Here is a 24,307-nt window from a genome sequence, read left to right on the forward strand (position 1 = left end):
ATCTTAGAGGAGCCGATATCGGAAGAGAAATAATGCGATCTCTCAAGGAAAACTACGAAGAAAAGATTCACCAAAGACAGCGAAAACTAACGAAAGACTAAGCTGTGTTACTGAAGGCAGAAGGGATTGCATGTGTCATGGACTATTGCAAGGAGAAAGACTAGTGAAGTTGAATTATTACGAGTGAGGGTGAAGCCTTCTTGTCTCTTGTCAAGAGAAGCATTTTCTCGCATATGAGCGGCCAGACTCGGCCCGGCCCAACCTGGCCCTGGCCGACCGTAACGCTTTTGAGAAGCTTATATTTCAGCAACCACAGGGCCGATCTCTGCGTGGTTTGCACTATATGATAGCCCAATTCTTTAAGATTTGTTTTGGACAGGTTTCATCACACCCAGGCTGTCCACGTGGCACGTGACACGCACCAAGTGCAGCATGTCGAAAATCTTCAAAAGAGGGCCACAGGCCAGACAGGTTGACGTAAAAACATGAACCTTGGTAGATAGCCATCATTATACTCTAGGCATCCTCGGGGTGTAAAGGGACATTTCAGTGCTTTCGGACTTAAATGGCCTCGATCGTATCTCGCGGACAAAGGCGTTTTACTGGTCAGAGTATTGAAAAGAACGATATATATATATTTTTTTGCAATGCTACAATAATTCATAGACAAGTGTTGTAGTACCTATATTTTGGCATATGATTCGCAATGCAAGTGTAAAGGATGGATATGAATGGAAAAAAGTTAAATAACCTGTACCATTTACTGGTGTATACTGTGAGAAGAAATGGTGAAAGGGCAGAGATTTGAAGAACATTACCCTTGATGGGAAGAACATTACCCTTGATGGGAAGAACATTACTCTTGATGGTGTTCAAACAGTATCCGCCTAATACAGTATGATGTATCCGCCTAACACTGTATGCTGTATCCGCCTACTACAATATGCTGTTTCTGGACAATCAGAAAGGAAACTTGGCACAGGAAGAAGAGTACTGTAGAAAGCACAGGTAGGTAACTGGAGGGTAAATGATTTCTGTTAAGCACTTTTCAAGGTCATCGGCGTGTCTGTTGTAATAGCAGAAGCGTCTTCGAAATCCCGTACGGAGAATGATGAGGAGCCTGAATGTAATGCAAGAAGAACGATGAAAGGGACTTCAAAAGCTTTTTACGGCGGATGGACTTGAGTAGTCTGTAAAAGGAAGAGCTTAAAGCAACTGGACGATAATATGATTGATAGGAAATCAGCCACAGTCCCTTGGGGCAGACTGAATGAACGCAAACTTCCAGTCTACCCATCCGTTCATCATTCACTCCTCTTTTGCCCTATTAGGAGCGTAGGTGCCGAGGTTAGGCTTCTTTATTCCAGCATTAAAGCTGAGGGTGACCAGTCACTTAACCCTGACTGGCATTATGTGAGCAACAAGCCCTAACCATACCTTGGATGTAAGTTCTATGGAACACACCAGGTGGATGCGCCTAAGCCCACTAATTTCTATACGGCCTTTTTATTATATGTTTATCACTCAAAACAGTGTATTGTTTTCTATTGTTTTCTGGTTTACAGGAAATCATTTGATTAATCACTCAGTGCGCAGTTGACTGAAGGTAGCACCACACGGGGTGAGTGAATGATGAGCGCTCCCACCCACCATCCACTTCCAGCAGGAAGATAAAAGCCCACAAAGACAAAAGAGGACGTCCAGGTGAATATCAGAACGGAAACACGTTTCTTGTGAACAAAGGACGGGCCCCATCAGGGCCATTTGCATTATTAGTACTGATGCTAGAGAAGGCAGAAAGTACATCTTTTGAAGGACAATTAATGTCTGGCATGAAAAAGTCAGAGGGGCAGAGATGAGGGAACAGCACCGGAATCATCCAGAGTGGCTTTACAAAGTCTGAGCAAAGAGTTCAGCTTTATCAAAAGAAGAGAGAGCAACAGACGCATCCAGGTGGAAAAGAGGAAGAAGTAGAATTGTTAGAGAGGTTTTTAGTGAGGTGCAAGAAAGAGAGGGAAAAGCAAGAATCAGAAAGATCACGGCACTAAGAACGAAAGAGTTATATCATGACAAAATGAAGAATGGAAGACCTCTACTGTATATATGTTTTAGGACCTTGTACAGATTTTTTGTGTGTTCTTTTTGTAAGACTTTGAACGATTTTTTTTTTTACAAGACGAGTAAAACAAAACAACAAAAAGAGAAGAGAATGGATATATATATATATATATATATATATATATATATATATATATATATATATATATATATATATATATATATATATATATATATATATTTTGGGGGGGAGTGGCGATAGTAAACTTATGAGTTTGCGTAGCACCCTCTAATTCCACATAACGCTTTTGTAGCCCCAAATCATCACTAACACCGTAATTCTATGTAACACCCTACAAACATCTGTAACTTACTGTACCTCAGAGTAAGCACCATATAACCCCAGATAACGACTAGTAACCCAGTGTATCTTTATATATGCTTTCTGTAACGCCTTGTAGCTGCATATAAACTCCTTGTAACGCTCGTACCTGCATATAGACTCCCTGTAACGCCCTGTCACTGTATCTGAACTCCCTATAACGCCCAGTAACTACAAACAGACTCTAAGTAACGGCCCCAAGCTGTATATAAATTCCTAGTAACGCCTAGTAACTGCATACAGACTCCCTATACCATCCTATCGCTGTACAGTATATAGACTATGGTCCTTCCAATTTATCCAGATCGTTTAGGCGTTGTCCCTCACGGAACTTTCCCTACGTGCGACGTGGCCACAGTTTCTACTGGGCCAATTATCGGATTAGAGACAAGGGTTAACCCTCACTCCCAGCTCTCTCTCTCTCTCTCTCTCTCTCTCTCTCTCTCTCTCTCTGCATATAAAATCAACATTTTATGGAGATTTATTTCTATAAAAAGTCTATACGGTTTTAAAAATTATTAGAATTTGAGGAAAACCCTCCTGATTTCGTCAGTCAGTCTGTCTGTCTGTCTGTCTCTCTCTCTCTCTACATATAATATCTACAGTTTATGGTGATTTATTTCTATAAAAAGTCTATACGGTTTTATGAATTATTATAGTTTGTTCTGGTGACTTTTGTGTAATGCAGGCTTGATTGAAGGAAGAGCAAATTCGTCTGACTGTTACTTCACTCACGTTGGTGGCCTTTGCTGTTCGAGCAACAGCTTTTGAGGGATCAATTATAGGTCACCTGTTTGCCTTCTCTTCTAAAAAATACTTATTTACGCTGTAAATATCTTCATTAATTCCACGCATCCTGTAAATCCCTGTAACTTATTACATTCCGAAAGTCTGTAATATCCTGTAACTCCCTTTTGCAACCTGTAAGACGATAACACCATAAATTACCACTCCATAACACTCTGTAATGTTTTGTAACGCCCTGTAACGCCAGAGATATGGTACTTACTCTTTTTGAGGAGGGGGGGCGGGTGACCACAAGGGGGAGGCTGGGGGGACTCCACCGGTAGCGTCGTTACATCACCACCGCTGTACCTGTAACGTGGGGGACATGAGTACAGTACAGCTTAATCATCATCATCATCATCATCATCATCATCATAATTTAGGTTATTGTAATCTTTGTCATTATGCTTCTCATCACTTTTATCCGCACTTATCATCATTATCATCATCAACAACATTATCATCATCATCAACAACAACAACATTATCATCCTTGTCATTATTGCTCTTATAATCTTCGACATCATCATCATCATTGCCATCATTATTCTTCTCATTAAAACACCTATTATCATCACCATCAACACTAATTTAAAACTCCCTCTAGTAAAGTCTTCCCATATAACAAAGAGAACGTAGTGGATACAGGCGTGGTTACAAGAAATTTGCATGTAACAGAAGGGAGTAGGTACGAAGGACGGAATACAACTTTTCAATGTTCTCGCAAAGTAGTAGTGGTAGTAGTAGTAGTAGTAGTGGTACAGTAGTATCATCATCATTATTATTATTATTATTATTATTATTGTTATTATTATTATTATTATTAGTGTTATTATTGTTATTATTATTATTATTCAGGCACTCTCCATCCATCTTCCTGGGCTCCATTTTCTTTCCAAATTCCTTCTTCTCCCTCCCTCCCTCCCGTCCATCCCTCCTCCTCCTCCTCCTCCTCCCTCCCATCCTCCCTCCTCCCCCTCCTCCTCCTCCTTAGATTCTAATAAGCAAAAAGGCTTCAGAAGACAGAAGAGGTGAAGAAAGGAGGGAGGTGAAAGGAGAAACACACACACACACACACACACACACACACACACACACACACACACACACACACACACACACACACACACACACACACACACACACACACACACACACAGAGGAGAGGAGAGGAGAGGTGAGGAGAGAGAGGATATAGGATGGAAAGGGAAAGGAAGGGAAAAGTAGAAAGGGGAAGGGAACGAAAGTTGATGAGAAGGAAAGGGGAGGGAGGGGAAGGGTAGGGAAGGGAAGGGATGGGTAAGGATTGAAAGGAATGAGTAGAGAAGGGAAAGGATCCGTAGGGAAGGGAAGGAAAGGGTAGGGAAGGGAAAGGATGAGTAGGGAAGGGAAGGAAAGGGTAGGGAAAGGAAGTAATAGGTAGGGTAGGGAAGGGATGGGCAGGGAAGGGAAAGGAAGAAATGTACAGAGAAGTGAAGGGAAGGGAAAGGATGGAAAAGAAAGGGCAGGGAATGCATGGGCAGAGAGAGGAAGGGAAGGCAAGGTGAGTAAGGGAAAGGCTGGGAAGGGATGGGTAGGGAATGAATTGGTAGGGAAGGGAAGGGAAAGATAATAGAAGAGGAGGGACAGTAACGAAGAAAAGGGAGTGGAAGAGAAGACAAAAGAGTGGAAGAGAAGACAAGGGAGTGGAAGAAGAGACAAGGGAGAGGAAGAAAAAAAAGAAGAGGGAAAGGAAAAAGGAAAGGAGAGGAGCGGCGGGAGAAAGGAAGGAGAGGAATTTTGGGAAAGAAGATAAACGAGGCGGGAGGAGGAGTAAAAAAGAATGTGTATATAAATATTATATATATATATATATATATATATATATATATATATATATATATATATATATATATAGAGATATAGAGAGAGAGAGAGAGAGAGAGAGAGAGAGAGGAAGAATGGTACAGAAAAAGGAGGTAGATGGGAGAAGGACGAGACGAAAATTGAAGAGAAGATATAAGAGCGAGAAAAAGAATGGGGGTATGGAGGATGGGAGGGGAAGGGGAGGGGGGGAGAAGAAAAAAAAGATGAGTGAGAAGAGGCAAAGAAGAGTACATGATGAATAGGAGAAAAGAATCCTTGAGGTGGAAGAAACCATGAGAGAGAGAGAGAGAGAGAGAGAGAGAGAGAGAGAGAGAGAGAGAGAGAGAGAGAGAGAGAGAATGACGCTTTATTTACGTTAACCCTGCTGCCTCCAGACGATTTCATTCATCTAAGGAAAAGCCTCTAGTAGTTAACGGTATTACTGAAGACAATCAGAACTGAACCCCTGTATCTCAAAGTCCCCTCTAAGCTAATAAAACAATGTGGCTCTACAGTGACGTCAGGCTTCGTTACTGCTGCCTCCAGACGATTTTATTCAGCTCTTTAAAAATCTCTAGTGATGAAAGGATTAATGAAACTATCGAATCACCCCACTACAGTTCGAAAAGTTTCTCCTGAACCAAAAATGAATAAATAAATACACAAAAAATAAAATCGTATAGATATAGTAAGAATAAAGTAAAACAGATTATGCCATCTTGGTGAAATTTCGAGGGATGAGAAAAGGCTGTAGTTAAATCCTCTCCCTTCCAGTAATAATAATAATAATAATAATAATAATAATAGCAATCTTCCCTTAGCTGAAATGTATAATCCCGAGAAAGCAAGAATATGAAAAATAAGACATCATACTGAAAGGACTAAAGACGAAAAGAGAAGAGTCAAAACCTTCAAAAACGAGAGTAAGATGAATATAAATGTGACGTGTTACAAAAGTGAACATCCACTGTAGGAGTTAATCAGGAGAGAGGTGCTTGGGGGAGGGAGGGAGAGGTGGTGGAGGGAGAAGGGAGAGGCGAAGGGGTGGTGGGGGGAGAGATGAGAGAGGGAGAAGAACAGCGTTGAAGGAAGGAGAATGAGAGAGGGGGGACAGGAAGAACAGGTTGGGGGAAGTGGGAGACAGTGGGGGTTGAGAACAGGGGTAGTGTGTTAGAGGGTAGGGGAGGTTTAAGGGCGAAGGTGGGGTTGGGGAGAGGGGTGGCGTGGAGGCACACACACACACACACACACACACACACACACACACACACACACACACACACACACACACACACACACACACACACACACACACACACACACACACACATGACGCCTCCTGCGACGTCATGTCTTCACCGATACCTAATTTTTCCTCTCTCTCTCTCTCTCTCTCTCTCTCTCTCTCTCTCTCTCTCCACACCTTTTCTGTTTTTCTCTTTGAGTCTCCTGTGTTGCCTAGGGATCATTCGTACTGATGTAGAGGCTACAAACATTCCTGGCTAGAAGCAGCTTGTATTAGTGTAAACTCCAAATATAAATTATTAAAGTAATCTTTTTCACACACCTTGCCATTATACGTGATGCAGTGCGAAAAGATACAAAATAATAGAGGTCAGTTTATCATAAATGTTGTAGTTTGTGTAACAGTTTATCCAAAATAATGTTCTGAGAGAGTTTCTGACTGCTAACTGTAGGTGAAGTGCTATCACGCAGCGGACTCTGAGAATTCTAGAAATTTCATGAATATCTCTATGTTAAATGTGAAATACGTATTTAAAATAATTCTTTTAAAGTGATTTCCTTATCACAGCATCGTGGATCTATTTTAAGTCTTGTAATTATTAACCGTTCGAGCACAGGATGGCAAAAAGACATATAATACGGGTGATAAACTAAAAACCTTACTGGAAAAACTCATTTGGCGTTACCCAAAACAGCATATTAAAGATGGCTCAGTCTTAATCAATTCATTTCGATGAGGACAAATGTATTATTGCTGTCAACAAACGATCTTATGAAGAGACCTCATTCAGTGAACTGAAGGGATATATAATTAATCCTAACTGATCTCCCAGAAACCACCAAAACCTGGATTGTGCTAGTGACTATAAAACAAAATGATGTCACCGTATTAAAGGAGTTGTAGAGGGTAACGAGGCTCATAGCGATTGGTTTTTAGTACTGTTTTTATGCTGAGAGATCTGGAGCTAAGAACTGCCTAACATAAATAAAACTCCATATATTTATTGACTTGTAAATTATCCTAGAAAAAGTCTACCTCACGTCACACGATATATAGAAATCTCTCTCGCTCTCTCTACATATATATATAGTGAGTGAGCCAGATACGGAGCGTGGTGATGGTGGTGGTGACCAAGACGCGCCATTTTTCGTGGGTTGTATTAATCAGGGGAAGCATTAGCAGGATTGTTGTGGAGAGTGATGGTGTGCTCTGCCGCCCCTGTCCCTCCCCGCTTGCCACCCTACTTCACTCACTCTCACACCTCACCCTCACCCCCTCCTTGACACTCCCACTAACACAGCCTCTCACCAACCACCCTTTTTTCACTCACTTTCAGGCTTCCCCCTCACTGCCAGCTTCAGTCCCTCAATCTCCCACCTTCCCTCTTTCCCTCGCCCTCCTACCCTCCTTCTCCCACTCCCACACCACACCCACACCATTCCCTCACACTCTTACAACTTCCCTCATATCCCCACACCCTCTCTCCTGTATTATACTTTATTCACCCTTCTTTTTTTTTCAGACTGTATCTCTTTCCTTCGTTCTGCTATAACTCACACTGTATGATTCTTTAATTAATGCCAGTGCCCTAGGACGTACTACTCCGCGGCTCGAGTAATAACTGGTATTTGCCCTGTAGCCGTTTCCTGGTGAAAATAGCAATTCCTCTATGATACATACCCGGTATACACAAGCATACACACACGCGCTCTCTTGCTTCTCTCTCTCTCTCTCTCTCTGTGAAATCAGGATAGCCAACTCATCCTCACATTTCTCCACTCCAAGACCCCCTTCCTTTCCTCTCTTATATCCCTCCCTGCCTCTCTCCCCCTGCCGCTCCCTCCCTCACAGCCAAGGAAACTCGGTGCCAATTTGTTCACGTGACTGAGCTATCAATCCCGATAATTAGCAGGGAGCCAGAGACAGGGCGGGCAGGGAGAGACGGGGGAGGAGAGAGGGAGGAAGGTGAGCAGGAAAGAGAGGAGGGAGAGAAAGACGGAGGGAGAGGAAAGACGAGGGTAAGAAGGAAAACAGGAAAGAAAAGACGGAAAGAAGCAAGGAAGGGTTTAACAAAAGGGGGGGGAGGATGAAAACGACACGACAAACAAGAAAAAAAGGAAAGGAAGGAAAAGAGGTATGAGAGAAAAAGTAAGAGTGAGACAGAGAAGGGAAGTAAGAAGGAAAAAAGGAAGGGAGGAAGAGAGGTGTAAGGAAGTGAGCAAAAGAAAGAGAAGAGGAGAAAGAGGAAATGGATGGAAAGACGAATGAAACAAAGGGAGGCTGGAAGGAAAAAGAGGAGAGAGTTGGGTGAGCAGGTAGATACAGTAGGTAGATGAGAGAGAGAGAGAGAGAGAGAGAGAGAGAGATAAATCGCTAGAAAGAAGTGGAAAGAAGACAGGGAGGGGGAAGGAGTGGAGAGGAGAGGGGGCAGTGAGAGAAGGAGGGGGGAGGGAGGGGGAGGGAGGTGAAAGGAGATAAATGATTAGAAAGAAGAGGAGAGGTTGGGTGACAGGGAGGGGGAGGGGGGGGAAAGGGGGATAGGTAAGATAAATGGTGGGAAAGAACGAAATGAAAGTGGGAAGAGGGGGGGGGAGGGAGGGGGAAGGTGTGTCTGAGAGAGAGAGAGAGAGAGAGAGAGAGAGAGAGAGAGAGAGAGAGAGAGAGAGAGAGAGAGAGAGAGGAAAAAGCAACCGGAATGGTGATGAAAAAATAAATCATCTCCTTGTGCTGATTATAGGGACCTTGACTGTAAATAGATGGTTGCTTATGCTAAGAGACAATTCTGAATATTGCTTTATGGTCAAGAAATACGCATTTGTCTTTTTCTTCGTCTTTCTATCTTATTATATCTATCTCTTTATTTCTCTTCATCAATCCATCCATCCATCCAACTATCTGTCTATGTAATATATCAATTTCTGTGTACCTCTCTATCTAGTACCTAGCTCTTTATCTATACATCTATCTATCTGTGTCTTTCTGTTTAAACTATCCATCCATCTACCTATCTATCAATTTATTTTTGTCAGTTTATTCATCCATCGATTTCTCGATCGATAGATCAATCCATCAATAAATCCATTAATCTGTCTCTTCAACTACTCATCCATCTGTCCATTTTATTATTTACTTATCAATTGTGTCCATGTACCAATCTATTTATCTGGCTAACCATCTATATTTTTTCGTGTCTTCCTTGTCAGCCACGCGTGCATGTATTTATAACTGTCCCTTACCGTCACTAGGCCGCCCTTCCCTGGTAAGTTAGCCTCGGTATTTGCATCTCCCCCGAACCTTCCTTCCTCACCGTTTGCTTCACCCTCTGTCCCCGTCCTCATTGGAGAACCTCATGACATCTGGTGCTTTCCTCTCCATCCACGTCTTCCTCTGTCCCCCTATTCACCCTATTCCTTCCCTATGACTGTAGCTTTGGGTGCTTTTTTTTTTTCCCGGTCTCGTGCGCTACCTACTCATTTTTCTATTACCAGACGCCGAATTCCGGATTAATTCACGGTGAATGCTATTAAGAAAAAGCGTCACCCAATCCCACTTTACCCACTTCGAGATGCAGGTCCTGAGGCAAAGCTACTGTGGTTTAGTACATTTAAGAGTACATGACTAGCTTACTGTACTTCCCGCGATGCCAGTACATAATAAACTCAGTCAAAAATTACCACATACATGCTTGGTTATAAAGGCAGTAAAATAAGACCTTACTAAATTCCATGGGAGTGAAATACCTCTCATCCGAAAAACCTTAAGGAGTGACTGACGGACACGGCCACTCCACTAAATGCCCTCGTCACTTTTGGGGGATCGAACCTACGCCAGGCCGGCAATTCGACTGGCGCATTCTAACCACTAAACCTAAAAGCGTCTCAAAATGTTCCAAGCCCTTCACTGACCACTACATTGCCCTTCCGTCAATCCAAGCCATCCTCCCTCACGTACCCCCTTTACATTCCCTTCCGTCTCATTCTCGGGCTTCCTCTCCTGCTTCCCTCAAAAACCTTATCACGTACTCCCGTATATTATCCTTCCGTCTCGTTCTCGGCCTTCCTTTCCTGCTCCCATCAAAAGCCTTATCGCATTATTATCAAGAACCTTAGTTGGATAAAAGCGATTAATCTGATTGTATTTATTGTGCCTTTTTTTTCATTCACGTTTATCTTCCATATCAGTGAGGGGAGAGGAGTGAACGATTTGAGGGGTGAGAGACAAGGGAGGGGAGGAGAGGGGAGAGAGGAAAGAAAGTAGTGGGAGAAGGAGAGGGGAAAAGGGAAAAGAGTAGGGGAGAAGCAACAGGAAGAGAGGAAGTGGGAGGAGAGGAAGGGGAGAGAAGAAGAGGGGAAAGGGGAGAAAAAGAGAGGAAAGACTGAAGAGGAGATAACCTGGGAGATGCAGGGAGGAGAAAGGGGTGAAGAAAGAAAGGGGAGTGGGAGCAATAAGAATAGACGGAAGTGGATGAGGTGCGGATGGAAGGAAATAGAAGATGGAATGGAAGGAGGAAGATGGAGGAAAGGAAAAGTAGAAAGGAAAGGAACAAGGTTAAAGGGAGGGACTACTGGGGAGAGGCAAAGGGAGGAGAGGGGGGAGACACTGAGGGGAGGTGAAGAAACAGAGGGAGGGAGAGAAGAAAAAAAGTGGAGGTGAATGAGAGAGGGGAGGGAAAGATGGAAGGAGAAGGAATAAAGAGGTGAGGATGGGGAGGAGAGAGAGAGAGAGAGAGAGAGAGAGAGAGAGAGGGTTGCAACCTCTCTATAGTATTATTTCTTTCTTAATTCCCAGCATCAATATCTACCCCTTCCCCCCCTCCATCCCCCTTCCTTCCCCTCCCCCTCCCCCACTGCATTGTTTCACCCCCCCTCCGGATACGCCCCCCGCTGACATGTTGACGAAACGCAGATTGACGCAGTGACGCTTTGTTTTGACGTGCACACACACACACACACACACACACACACACACACACACACACACACACACACACACACACACACACACACACACACACACACACACACACACAAGGCAATGGAATGTAGAGTTGAGAGAGGGGAGGGGAGGGACGGAGGGAAAGAATAGGAGAGGGGGAGGGTTACGGCAGGGAAGAAATGGCAGGGGAGGGTGATGGAAAGGGGGAGAAGGGGAGATGATGGAGGGATAGAGAAGAAGCGGGGGAAAGAGGAGAAGGAGGGGAGGGAAAGGGGAGGAGGGGGAGGAAGGGAAAAGTGACCGAGGGCAGACAGGGGAGGAGAGGGAGGAGAAGCTAGGACGGGAGGGAATGGTTGGGAAAGGGAGGGGAGACTGGAATGGATATGAAGGGAGGGAAGAGGAGATGGACTGGTAAGGAAAGGGAAATGTGGGGAAATGGAGGGTGATATGGGGGAAGAGGGAGATAGAAATGGGAGGAAAGGGAGGGAGGAAAGGGGGGAAAGGAGGTAGCAAGAGAGGGGGAAGGGCTGACTGATATGGAAAGGAGGGGAGGGAGCGGAGGGCAAGAAGAGATCGAAGCTGGGAGGAGAGAGAGGGGAACTGAAAGGGGAAGGACGAGGTAATGGGATGGGAGGGAAAAAGGGAGAAGAGAAGGGTGGAAAACAGGAGGAAGGGAGAAATTCCATCCTCTTTCCTAAAATCATTCCAACCTCCCCCTTCCCCTTCCTCATTCTCCCTGCCTCCACACATTGTCTAAAAGCACAGTAGTAGGTCATTGTTTGATCTCAAGTGGGTTATTGTCGAGTCAGTAATGATTGTCCAAACACGCCACACCCTCATAATCATCAATAATACCACCCCATACCAATATTAATACCAGTTCCTCATACCAGTTCCACATACATGCTAATTCAGTCTCCTAATACTATCTTATACTCCTTCCAAATTTCGGTACCAAATCCATATACAGGACTCACTATCACCTCTATCAGTACCAAATACCAGTCCCCAATATTAAGCCCGATACTCCGATCAAAATAAATACCAGTTTCATCTGCTAGTACCATTCCATACCACTACCAATACCACAATGCCATTTCCACACACCAGATCCACCATAACCAGTTTCCCATACCAGTTTCATCTAACACCGTCTCATACCTTAACTCCATAATTTAATCCGATATACGAACAGCCCCATCGGTATTAACACCAGATGTAGTGCTTCATTACCAATATTACTACTAGCTCCAAATACAAAACATAATACTTATACCACCTTTATCAGTGCTAATATAAGTCCCTCATACCACATCCACCGACACTCCTTGCAACTATTAACCCCTTCAGCACGACAATGTATTTCTAAAACCTAGGCTTCCTATTGACAGTTTTATTCTGCTTAAGAAAAAACTCTCGTCTTAAAGATAATGAAGGTTATGTACAGCTTCTCCAGTTCGAAAAATCAATCTTGAGTTACATAATAGCGCCAATGGATACCATGAATTAAGCATATGACATTCTTCACCCCTGTCACCCTAACCTGGCCTAAAACTGCCATCTCTCCACCATGAATAGTGACTTGTAGAAATAAACACTAGAATATGATGTCAGTCACGAAGAAGTGCTATGGGAAGGATGTATAGCCTTAGTAGTGTGTCTTTTTCTGACAATGAGATGGGTGAAATTAGTTATAAAAGGAAGAAAATATAGGCCAAGTTAAGGTGAAAAGAGCATAGTTCCACACACCAATACCATCTGATAATTGGGGACCTGCACGTAAATCTGATTGTTGCAGGTCGTGTTCAAGGGAACGATGAGGACCTGAAGCAAAAATTGTCTGCTTTAATATCCCTCGTCTTGATGATAGGTACAAATCTAAACCTTTAGCTACTTACTATGTTCATAAAGCCTTTCATTTCCACATATCAATTACACCTTCTAATATCATTCCATACTGCCACTAATACCATCTTATGCCAACACCAGTTCTACTCCATGATCACTAGTAAATCACCGAGCAATTCCACGTACACCAATACCATTTACCTAAGAAAATTTATCAGCCTCCCACATATACCACCAACTGACAAAGACATTTATAAAGAACCACACACACACACACACACACACACACACACACACACACACACACACACACACACACACACACACACACACACACACACACACACACACACACACACACACACACACACACACACACACACACACACACACACGTACGTCGAGTAAAATATATCTCCCTCTCTGGCTTCAGGAGCGCGGGTTTAATAATCAATCTTTCATTATGTGGGAACTGTTCGTGCATCTAAATAAGACAGTAAGATTTATTAGCCCTCTCATGATCGGGACAAGTCTAGTACTCTATTTTAGCTGATTCCCCACGATTTCCTCAGCTGGGAGTGAGTCATAGGAGCCTAAACGTCAATACGGTGGCAAAATCGGTAGAGAGGCGGCCTGCAATCTTAATGGACCCAGGTTCGAATCCTGGCTGGGCAGGTAACAGTTTAAGGATTCGAATTTCTTAAAAACCAGATTTTTCTGATCTACCAGATGGCCCGCCGACATGTCATAAAAGTACCCCCGCTAATACCAGTACACCAATCCTGTATGAGACAGCCCTAGCATGTATTCAGTATGGATGGTGGGTGTTAGCACCGAAATTGTGACATGTGGAGATGTAGGAAGACTACTGAACCCCAAGGAGGACTACTGAGACTTGGGAATAGGCCCTGAAGCTTTGCCCAGAGTCAGACACGTAAAAAAACAAAAAAACTGTACACGGGTTGAGAGTCACACAAGGATAAAAGAATCTGATTTTTACGACAGTCAGTCAAAGGGCAATGTCACAAGGCATGGTCGAAGCTTGCCCCTTGAGTTTGGGTGTGAACAAAATAATTAAAACTGTTTTGTCTGATTTCGATCAAATTAGGCGCAAGGGTTGAGGGTTAGAAAGGGGGATAATCGATAGTTTTGTTTTCATGACAATAGAGTAAAAGTCAGTCACATGGCAAGGTCAGCTTAAAGATTTTTTTGTCTGATTTAAATCAAATTGGTAGAATGGCGAAGCGTAAGACATGGGTAAAGGCATCCGATTTGGGGAACAGTCAAAGGCCAGGATAACAAGGAAAGGCCAGATGTCAAGGTCACACTACAAAATCAACTTAAACAGTTTTGAACCGATTTAAACCAATGCTCAAAGAGGCGTTACGGGTCAGGCATGAATGAAATTTTCTGAGCCTGAGAAAAATCGATCGAAGCTCATGGTCACAGGCAAAAGTCAAATGTTGGGCCTTTGTATCAATTGTAGGGAGCGGGTTTTGCACTCTGCGAGAGATCCTCGTTCTTTACTTATTTACATTTACAATATTTTCACGTGTAGCAGGTTTGTGGTGGAAGAGCAGGTGTTCCATGAATAGGTGTAATCGACTACTTCACACCTCTCCACCTATCATGCTGTGTACCTCTCTATCTATCTATCTCTCTATCTATCCATCCATTCATCTATCTATCCATCTGTCAATCTGTCAGTCTAAATGTGTGTCAATCTGTCTGCCTGTATGCACGAATGCGTAGGTTCTGTCTACTAAACTTTTATCAGTATTTATTTATTTTTATTCCTGTTTATATACTTATTTATTTTCGCCTATAGGTCGTGGCAGGTGTTATTGTAAGGCAGGTGTGTAGAAGGACAGGTGTAATCAACATCTTCACACCTGTCTCACTCTCAGGTTACCGTGCAGGCAAGTGTGTGTGTGTGTGTGTGTGTGTGTGTGTGTGTGTGTGTGTGTGTGTGTGTGTGTGTGTGTGTGTGTGTGTGTGTGTGTGTGTGTATTTTCTGTATAACTTTGATGTGTGCTTTGTGGCTAGATGTGTGGTGTTCGTATGTGTTTGTGTGTACGCATATACACACACAGTATCTCTCTCTCTCTCTCTCTCTCTCTCTCTCTCTCTCTCTCTCTCTCTCTCTCTCTCAACAATAAACAGCCCGCAGATACATGTGTGTTTATCCAAGCGAATGAAATCCCGTCACAATTCTTTCAACAAGCGAGTGTATCTTAATAGTCATTACTTTTTCTTCATATTCCTTTTCCTTCCTCACATTTATATTATTATCACCATCATTTTTACTACAGTGAATATGTATTATTTTTTTTCAACTATTTTCATTAACTGTTTACCCTTAATTTTAGTTCTACAGCACTTTTTGAAAACATACTTCAGTGACTTATAAATATAAAACATTAAGATCACCACTGCATCCTGGGAAGTCATCATCATCATCATCATTGTATCACAACTACAGCCGCAGTAACAACCATCACCACTCACCACTGTGCTCTGGGCCAAGTCGCCTGTCCATTCAGCAACCGCAACTTGTCGTACATGGGCTCCTGCGTCGGCGTGGGCGCGGGCGTGGGCGTAGGTGTGGGCGTGTTGCTTCCCCCACCCACGCCCATACCGCCGGTACCTCCTCCTCCCGTCCCTCCTCCTCCTGCTCCTCCTCCTCCTCTTCCACTCGTCCCGCCTGGAATGGTTCCCCCTCCACCTCCTCCTCCATTCGTTCCTCCTCCTCCCCCTCCTCCTCCTCCGCCTCCTGTACCTCCTGTGGGCGTGGGTGTAGGCGAGGGAGCTGTAGGTTCCTTGGCGCTAATGTTTCTGAGAACCCGGTTGATGGAGGAAACCTGAAGAAGGGTGAAAAAAAGGGAATTATGGCGTGAAATTTTAGGTCAGTTTCCCCATGTCTGGTGCTGCCCTCTGTTGGTTTGTTTACATCAGTCTTCTCCTTCTTCCTTCCGCTGCCCTCTTCCGACTTTTCCTTGACTTAGAGAGAACTTATGTGTGTGTGTGTGTGTGTGTGTGTGTGTGTGTGTGTGTGTGTGTGTGTAGAGTAAAACTGGAGAGAAAGAGAACATTCAGAGACAGGTATTGCAGATCTGGAACTGGTTAGTCTAATTAAGGACCTTACCTGACCAGTCCACATCCCCCTCCCTCCCTCTCTCTCTCTCTCTGATGACGACGGTGGTAGTTGTCATGATGGTCTGTGTGTGTGTGTGTGTGTGTGTGTGTGTGTGTGTGTGTGAATCCGACTCTGGCATTAGTCAGTCATCCCACGCACCACACACACACACACACACACACACACACACACACACACATGTCACCTCTTGGACACTAATACCAACAGTCTATACCGAAGTAATGCTACTGGTATTTCATGCAGAACTGGCTATGTGGTATTTGCAGGACTGTTTCTACGACATGGCGAGTTTTGTGGAGATTAGTGAGGTCTGCTTCTGCTGTGACGAATTTCATACTCTCACAGTGTTCCCTGCTCCTCTTGCAATCAATCACGGGACCTTTTGATCAGCAGTTCATTCTCCAACCACTTGAGGAGAGAGAGGGAGAGAGAGAGAGAGAGAGAGAGAGAGAGAGAGAGAGAGAGAGAGAGAGAGAGAGAGTTGTGGTAGTGATAGTCGTGGTGACAAAGATGGCACTGACGGTAGGAACGATGGTATTTATAGGGTTGGTGGTTGAGGCTGACAGAGATGATGATGGTAGTAGTAGAGGGGATGGTTGTAATGGTGGTGTTGATGACAATAGTGGTGGTGGTGATGATGATGGTAATAGTGTTGAACATGATGGCAGTCGTGATACTAGTAGTGGTGATGATGGTGCTAGTGTTGGTGGTGGTGACGGTGGTAGTGGTGGTAGGGGTGGTGGTTATTATTGTAATAGTAGTGGTGATGATGGTGGTGGGGGTCGTGGTGGCGGTGGGTGTCGTGGTAGCAATGGTGGTGGTGGTGATGGTGGTAGCGGTGGTTGTGGTGGTGATGGTGGTAGCAGTGGTGGTGGTGGTGATGGTGGTAGCAGTGGTTGTGGTGGTGATGGTGGTAGCAGTGGTGGTGATGCTGTTCGAGATAGTAATTATGATGACAGTATTTGTGATGATATTAAAACCTTCACCACGAAAGGTCCACAACTCCTAAGCTGAGCAACATCGTCCTAAGTCAGCAGGAATTAAAAAACAAAAAGTCATCGTACTAAAGAGGTTACCAGCAGTGATGGTGGCTGATGTGGTAATGGTGGTCAGTATGGCAACACTGGGTGGGAATGGCAATGACGAGAAGGCTGGTGGTAGTGGTAGGTGTGGGAGTGATGCTGGTGGTGGTGGTGGTGGTGGAAAGACCAAGTGGATGATGATGATGGTGGTGGTAGTGGTAGCGGTAGTGGTAATGGCGGTGGTAGTAGGTGGAGACAGAAACAACAACGCAACTATAGGGGTTGGAAATTTTTTTAGAGAATAGTAGTGGGTGGGGGATATATAAAGACTAGCGGCAGGTGAGGATATATATATATATATATATATATATATATATATATATATATATATATATATATACATATATATATATATATATATATATATATATATATATATATATATATATATGTATATATGTACACATGTATGGGAGCCTCTGTGGTAAAGTGTGCGTTTTCGTACACTGGAGAGCGAGGGTTCGCGCCCCGCCAGGGTAAAAAACTTTGGAAGCGTTCTCCTGGCCACGTACTGCTTGGCGGACATCAGGGGTGCTGTGGTTGAACCAGTGTCGCATACTGTAAAGTATGCTTGCACCCAGTCGGCTTGCGCGGGCCGATTACACTCGGTTCACAGACTACACACACATCCAAAGCCACTCCAACACTACAATTACACTTACAAGCACTTCTCACCCTACATACCATCTCTACCAGACAGCCTAAGCCACTGGGTAGAGATACATTGGCTGTATCGTCCCTGCTTCGGTAGGGATAGGCCGGTCCTGCAGTGGACCTCAACGGCTGAGGATGATGATGATATATATATATATATATATATATATATATATATATATATATATATATATATATATATATATATATATATATATATGTGTGTGTGTGTGTGTGTGTAATCCCTACGAGATGCAGGAACACGAAAGTTACGAAAGTTACCGTAGTCAGTTTGTTTACGGACACATGACCCGGGTATTCCCCTCAATGGTGTTATGATCAGCGATTTATTTATTTATTTTTGCAAGCTGTAGTAAAGAGATTTTTTTTTTTTCCTGGAAACTGCAAAAGTCTTTATGAATGATACAGAGGAGGAAAATGCGGTAGAGGAACAGTGGTAGGAAAGAGGTGGGTAATTGTGGTAGGTAATTTTGGTAGGCACAGTGCGAGGAAATGTTGGTGGGTGATAGTAGTAGTTTTAAAAATATTTCCATGATTAGCATTCAAAATTTAATTACAAAAATCCCATAACTAAAACAATATGGTGTTTGGGGAGAGGCCCTGAGTGTGTGTGTGTGTGTGTGTGTGTGTGAGAGAGAGAGAGAGAGAGAGAGAGAGAGAGAGGGAGAGGCACAGGGCACTAAGAAAAAAATACTAAGAAAAACGATATCGGAAGAAGTCTGCAATATTCCTTCTGCCAATATTGAAATCTCCTTTGACTTCTCATCGTAGGGAGGGAGAGGGAGGGAGGGAGGGAGAGAGAGAAAAAAAAAGTGGGTAGGAGGGAGGGAGGGAGGAAGAAAGAAAAAAAAATTGGATAGGAGGGAGAGAGAGAGAAAAAAAAAAGCGAGTGGGAGGGGAAGAGAAAAATGATAAAGGAGAGAGAGTGAGAAGAATGGAATGAAAAAGAAAATAAAGGAGACTGTGAGAGGTGTGGGAGGAGAGAGAGAGAGAGAGAGAGAGAGAGAGAGAGAGAGAGAGAGAGAGAGAGAGAGATAATAAAAAGGGATGGGAAGAGGTAAGGAAGGAGGAGAAAAGAGGGAAGAAAGTGTGGGAGGGAGGGAAAAAGAATGTGCTAAGAGGAAAGAGGAGGAGGGGGAGAGAGAAAAGAGGGAGGGAAAGGGAGAGAAAGAAGAAGGTAGGAAGGGGAAGAGGGGAGAATAGAAGGAAGGAGACAGGGGATAGGAGGGGAAAAAGGAAAGAAGGGTGGGAGGAAGGGAGAGTGAGAGGAGACCAAAAGAAAGGGGAGGAAGGAGAGTGAGAAAGGGAGTAAGGGAAGGATGGGGAGAGGAGAGGGGAGGGAGAGAGGCTGGAAAAAAATAATAAGCAAAGGTGGGGGAAGGGGGGAGGGGGAATGGGGGAGGGGGGAGGGGGGAAGGGGGGTGGGGCGGATACAAGGCCTGTCGAGCTTTTATTAAAAATCAAAAAGATGTTACTGCTTAGATCTTAACCCCCCTCCCCCTCTCCCTTACCCCCACCCTTCCCTTCCCTCCCCCTAACTAGGTCCCTCTCCCCCACTCTCTCTCCCCCATGACTTCTTTCTCTCCTTCCCCATTCTCATCCTACCTTTCCTGATTAGATTCTCTCTCCCTTTACCCCCATGTCTCCTCTCTCTCTCTCTCTCTCTCTCTCTCTCTCTCTCTCTCTCTCTCAGAACATCTCCTGTCTCTCTTCCCCTTCATCCCTTCCCAGTCCCTCTCTTCCTTTCTCAAACTCATTCTAATTTAGCCTCCTCTCCTCAGTCCCAAACCCTCATCCTTACCCTTTCCCTCCACGTCCTCATCTCAACCCTCCCTACCATTTCTCCTCTCCCCTCCATCCCTCCGTCTCACCTCTTGCTCCCATTTCTCCTCCCCTCTTTCCCCATCACACCTTTCCTGAATTTGACATCCTCCTCTTCCCTCCTGATTTCTTGACTCAAAAAATAGTTACATTTTTTATAAGCTATCCTATAACAACCAGGCTTATAAATGCTAAGAGATATGTTGCTGTCTGCTTTCCTTATTATTTCTTCTTTTATTTCTCCGTCCTTTGTCTCTCCCATGCCTCCTCCCCTTTCCTTTTCCTTCCCATACTCCCCTTCCCCTATTACCCCCTTCCCTCCCAGGCACCGTCCCCACTCATCCCATCCCTCTGTCTCCCTCTCTTCCTTGGCCAGACTCTTTTCATTTACTTACCTTCCCTTATTCCCCCTCGGTTCAGCTATCCTTTCCTTCTCTCTCCCCATCCCCACCATTCCAACCAACCCTCTCTAACCCATCCTGATTCAGCCTCTTCTAAACCTCCTTCTCCACCTCGCTCCTCCCCCACTCTTGCTAACCCTCTCCCCCCCTCCCTCCCTTTACCTACCCCAGCTCATAGTTCCCTCTTCCTCCTCCCCTTCCCCAACTTCCTTTCCTCATTCTATGCAGCCTTCCCCATCCTCCTCAGCTCAGCTTTATCCACCCACTCTTTCTCCCACTGACTCCCCATTGCGCGCTCTGTCCAGACCCTCTTAAACTTCTCCTCTTCCTCCTATTCCCTCTTACCCAGCACCCTTTCCTTCCTTGCTTCCTTCTCCCACGTCTCTTTTCTTGCTTTTCTATCTCTGTCCTTAACTGATAGAATAGTTTTTTTAGTTACAACGTTCCCTATACCAGTCACGAAAGAACCAACGAGTCTGTAGCTGATTGCTATCCTTTGTACTCCTTTGTACTCTTTCCGTATTATCCACCATCCCAGGCCACTCTTCCTCCAACACCTCTTTCTCTTTCCTCCTCCCAACCCCTTCCTTTTCCACCATCTCCTATTTCGTTCTTCCCAGTGTTCCTTCCTTCTTCCTGCAACAGCTCTCCTCCTGTCCTCCCCTGCCCTTCTCCAACTCCTCTCCTTCCTTCCACATCATTCTTCCTCCCACGTCTCCCCTCCTCCTCCTCCCATCCCCTTCCTCCCAACCCCCACCCTCCACAAGATTTTTAATAGCACGGAGCCACTTTGATTCCTCCCTCCCCTCTCCTCTCCCCTCTCCCTCTCCCTCCGTCTCACCCCCGCCAATAATCGGCATAATTGGATGATCGCCGTCTGATTGGTGGCACTGATTTCCCACACTGTTTACGTCCGACACTCACATACCACTCACATCTCTCTCTCTCTCTCTCTCTCTCTCTCTCTCTCTCTCTCTCTCATTTCATCATTTCTCACTCTCTTGGTTAAATTTTTCTCTCAACTTTTCTACCAGTCAATCACCTCTTCTCTCACTTACCCCACTCACTAGCTCACTCAGTCATTCATCCACTCACTCATTCTCACAGTGACTCACTTACTCACTCATGACTCAAAGGAACACAAAAGAATGAAATCAACAGATTTTTATGTCCTTTCGAGGATGTCTGTTATACGATACGTTATAACTAACGTAACTACTTTATGTGTCAAGGGGCGAATAGGAAAGCAGGAAAGCTTCGCCCCTTCTTCCACCAAATCCTCCAGTAGCAACCGGCAGCAAATAGTAAGAAGGACTATCATGTTGCAAAGAAAGGCTACGTGTATAATGGAAAATTCATAAGAAAGAGTGAAAGGAAAACATACTCTTCACTAATTTTGGATCAAAGGGAACTATATTCAGAAAACATTAGGAATAAGTCGATGTTGTTGTGTTTACTGGTATCTCCTCCATGCTTTGTACTTTGTGACATCATAAAGCAAAACTGTATTATTCTGAAGGGGGCATGCATAGCTGGGATCTGAAGATAAATACATATCCAAGCGGTTTTTTAATGTTAGTACTGCATACCACTTTAGGAGGCAACTTGTTCCATATACTTAAGACTCTTTAGAAGAAGTACTAGTGGAATCGCTTACCAATAATGTTATATCCATTACCTCGAGTATTATGCCATCACTTTGCTGTGAATACCATAGTGTCATGTACTATGAAGGTTTTTTTTACACGAATTAAATCTCATAATCTGCTCTTAGCTAAGGTAAAAAAAAAAAAAAAAAGATTCATTTCTAAACTTTCCTCATATGACTTATTATTCATCCAGGTTGTCATCTTTGTCACCCTTCACTACACTTTCTTGAGTTTCTCAACTTTTTTTTTCTTGTAATAAGGTGACCGGAACTGGACACAGTACTCTAAGTGTGGGCACGGTAGAAAATTATACAAAGTGAGGACACTTCACAATACATACTCAAATGCATGATCTACGAATCCGAACAAGTTACTGATTTCTGAGGAGCTTCTGTACACTGTTTTCTTGATTTCAAATAATTAGTTATTATAGCTCCATGGTTTACATTTCTTAAGTCATTTCCAAGATTTACAATATCAAGCTGAATTTTATTCACAGCATAGCCGATCCCTACGTTTTACTGCAGTTGTTTACACTCTGCATTTATTAATTCGCCTATGATTATCTGTTTGTTTGTCCATACGATATCTCCAAAAGTTCTCAATGAATTTGAATGAAATTTTGTGGAAGGGTGGACCATGGGCCAAGAAAGAATTAATTAAACTTTGGGGGATCCGGATCCAGATCCTATGTATCTCGCACAATATCTCCAAAAATTCTTAAGGAATTTCAATAAAATTTTGTGGACGAGTGGGCCATGGGTCAAGGAACAATTGGTAAAATTTTGGGGCGGATCCGGATCCTATGTATTCCATATAATATCTCCACGGATCCGGATCCGGATCCTTTTTAATGGCAATAGCACTGACGGAGGTATGCGTTCCCTGAGGTCTTTCTAGTTTAATACAGAAATCCATCTGCCATGTTTGGGATCAATTAAATAGGTGATAAAGACCTCTGAATTACCTGCCTTGTTATGCTGTGTCTGTTACTATTTTTTGTACTGTCGGCAAGCTTAGAAATCTCACAAAATAATCCTTCATCAATAGCACTTTTAGTGTACCAAAATTTCAGGAGGACCCACCACTGAACACAATAGCACTCCACCTATAGCGTCTATTCAGTCTTATTCTTTCTCTTCACAACTTTGCTTTCGTTCTGTAAGTCAGTAATTGATCCACCTGCACACACTGCCACTGAAGGAGTTTCTGTGTGAATGTTCATCAAATACCTTACGATAACAGAGACAGATAATGTCAACAGTATCGGTCTCGTTGTACATGTTGAATACACTAAAAAGAGAGAGAAAAAAATCCAAAGAGCTTCGTGAGGCAAAACAAGTACATGTATGCTGAAATATATATCGTAAATCACTGACGAGCTTATTTGTTTTTAAGTGTTGACAAGCTTGTCTCTGTCAATAGTTTCTAACAACCTCAAACCATTGATGGTAAGCCAATTGGACAGTAACTTCTGGTTGTGCTGTGTTACCTTTTTTTTCTTTTCTTTTTTATTATCAGGGTTACACCCCCCCCCTCCACACCCCGTGGTATCTGACTGATCTTTAGTGAGATGTTAAAAAGTTCAGCTAAAGGATCTTATGCTTCTTTTTGCATTTACTACACGGAAGTATTTTGTCTGGCTCTGGTATTTTACCCGCCTTCAGTTTACATACTGCAAGTCGTACATCTCTTTTGCAAAATTTAATACTTCTGAACCTACTTAGGCATTTAAAATTGATTAAAAAAGGTGTTATGAAATCTTGTCATCTCAGTTTCACCGTCAGTATGCTCTCTCTCTCTCTCTCTCTCTCTCTCTCTCCATTATCTGTCAGTGGGGAGCCTACAGTCGACGTTAACTTCTCTCTTCTGATGTAGCTGAAAAAGGCTTTGGGGTTGATTTCCTGTTACTATTAACATAAACTTCAAGGTTTTTCTTACTCTTTGTTATTAATATTTTGTCTTTCCGATGAAAAGTATCATACGGTATTTGTTATTATCGGATAGATTCCATCAAGCATTATGATTTATATGTGGAAGTTCTTTTTTCTAAGAGGCAATGTTTAATATCAGTATTTCTCCCTTTGGGTTTATTAGTTTTCAGCAGGCCTTCTGTTGTATATTGGAATACATAAAATGGCTGCCATCTTGAAAGTTGTCATGTAACATTAATATGTAATGTTTTAGCAGTGAAATATTGACGCTAGCTCCACGTTCTGGATAATTAATGAAGAGATACAATGAACTTCCTTGCAAAGCTGAAGACAGAGTAAACCCTTTGTGTGAGGCTAGGTCTTTGCCCCCACTGGCAACTGCTACATTAAAACCACCTAGAGTTAGAGTTTTCTGGTTACAAGGGACATCAGTGGTCTGAGTGTTAATTTTATTGACGGTGTGATGTGATTGTCCAGGTGAATGACAA

The 24,307-nt window shown here is 43.5% G+C and overlaps 1 protein-coding gene across 1 annotated transcript in view; it reads right to left on the bottom strand.

The window, feature by feature from the left end:
* The window catches only part of LOC145407652 (paired box protein Pax-6-like), a 142,725-nt gene that overhangs the window by 65,515 nt on the left and 52,903 nt on the right, over nt 1–24,307 (bottom strand). Inside the window, exons 4-5 of the mRNA XM_080278523.1 lie at nt 15,609–15,961; nt 3,450–3,535 (exon numbers count right to left, since the gene is read on the bottom strand). Of these exons, the coding sequence (XP_080134649.1) occupies nt 3,450–3,535; nt 15,609–15,961 (439 nt within the window). The remainder of the gene's footprint in view (nt 1–3,449; nt 3,536–15,608; nt 15,962–24,307) is intronic.

The sequence above is a fragment of the Coenobita brevimanus genome, chromosome 74 (genome assembly GCF_032717465.1).
Source record: "Coenobita brevimanus isolate Jiangsu-jjx chromosome 74, ASM3271746v2, whole genome shotgun sequence".
NCBI lineage: Eukaryota > Metazoa > Arthropoda > Malacostraca > Decapoda > Coenobitidae > Coenobita > Coenobita brevimanus.